At 65.2% G+C, this 267-nt stretch overlaps 1 protein-coding gene across 1 annotated transcript in view; it reads left to right on the forward strand.

The window, feature by feature from the left end:
* Positions 1 to 117: 117 nt before the first annotated feature.
* Positions 118 to 267, forward strand: part of LOC104470752 (protein Wnt-10a-like) — a gene marked incomplete at both ends in the record, with an annotated part of 5,083 nt that continues 4,933 nt past the window's right edge. The window contains one exon of the mRNA XM_010085788.1: positions 118 to 264. Within this exon, the coding sequence (XP_010084090.1) occupies positions 118 to 264 (147 nt within the window). The remainder of the gene's footprint in view (positions 265 to 267) is intronic.

A 267-nucleotide genomic window follows, 5' to 3' on the forward strand; every position in this document is an offset into this window, starting at 1 on the left:
GGTCTGGGTGGGAGCTAGTGCATCAGGACAAGGCAAGGCACAAGCTGAACCTCTGGCTCCCTACGCCCTGGGCTCATGCAGCCCTCAGCCTGAGCCCCTCTCTCTCCTCCTTCGCAGGCTTTCGGGAGAGCGCCTTTGCCTATGCCATCGCGGCGGCTGGCGTGGTGCATGCCGTCTCCAACGCCTGCGCCCTGGGCAAGCTGCAGGCCTGTGGCTGTGACCAGAAGCGGCGGGGGGATTGGGAGGCTTTTTGGGGCAAACTGCGTC

This window comes from Pterocles gutturalis, unplaced genomic scaffold (assembly GCF_000699245.1).
Source record: "Pterocles gutturalis isolate BGI_N339 unplaced genomic scaffold, ASM69924v1 scaffold25195, whole genome shotgun sequence".
In the NCBI taxonomy this organism is placed as follows: domain Eukaryota; kingdom Metazoa; phylum Chordata; class Aves; order Pterocliformes; family Pteroclidae; genus Pterocles; species Pterocles gutturalis.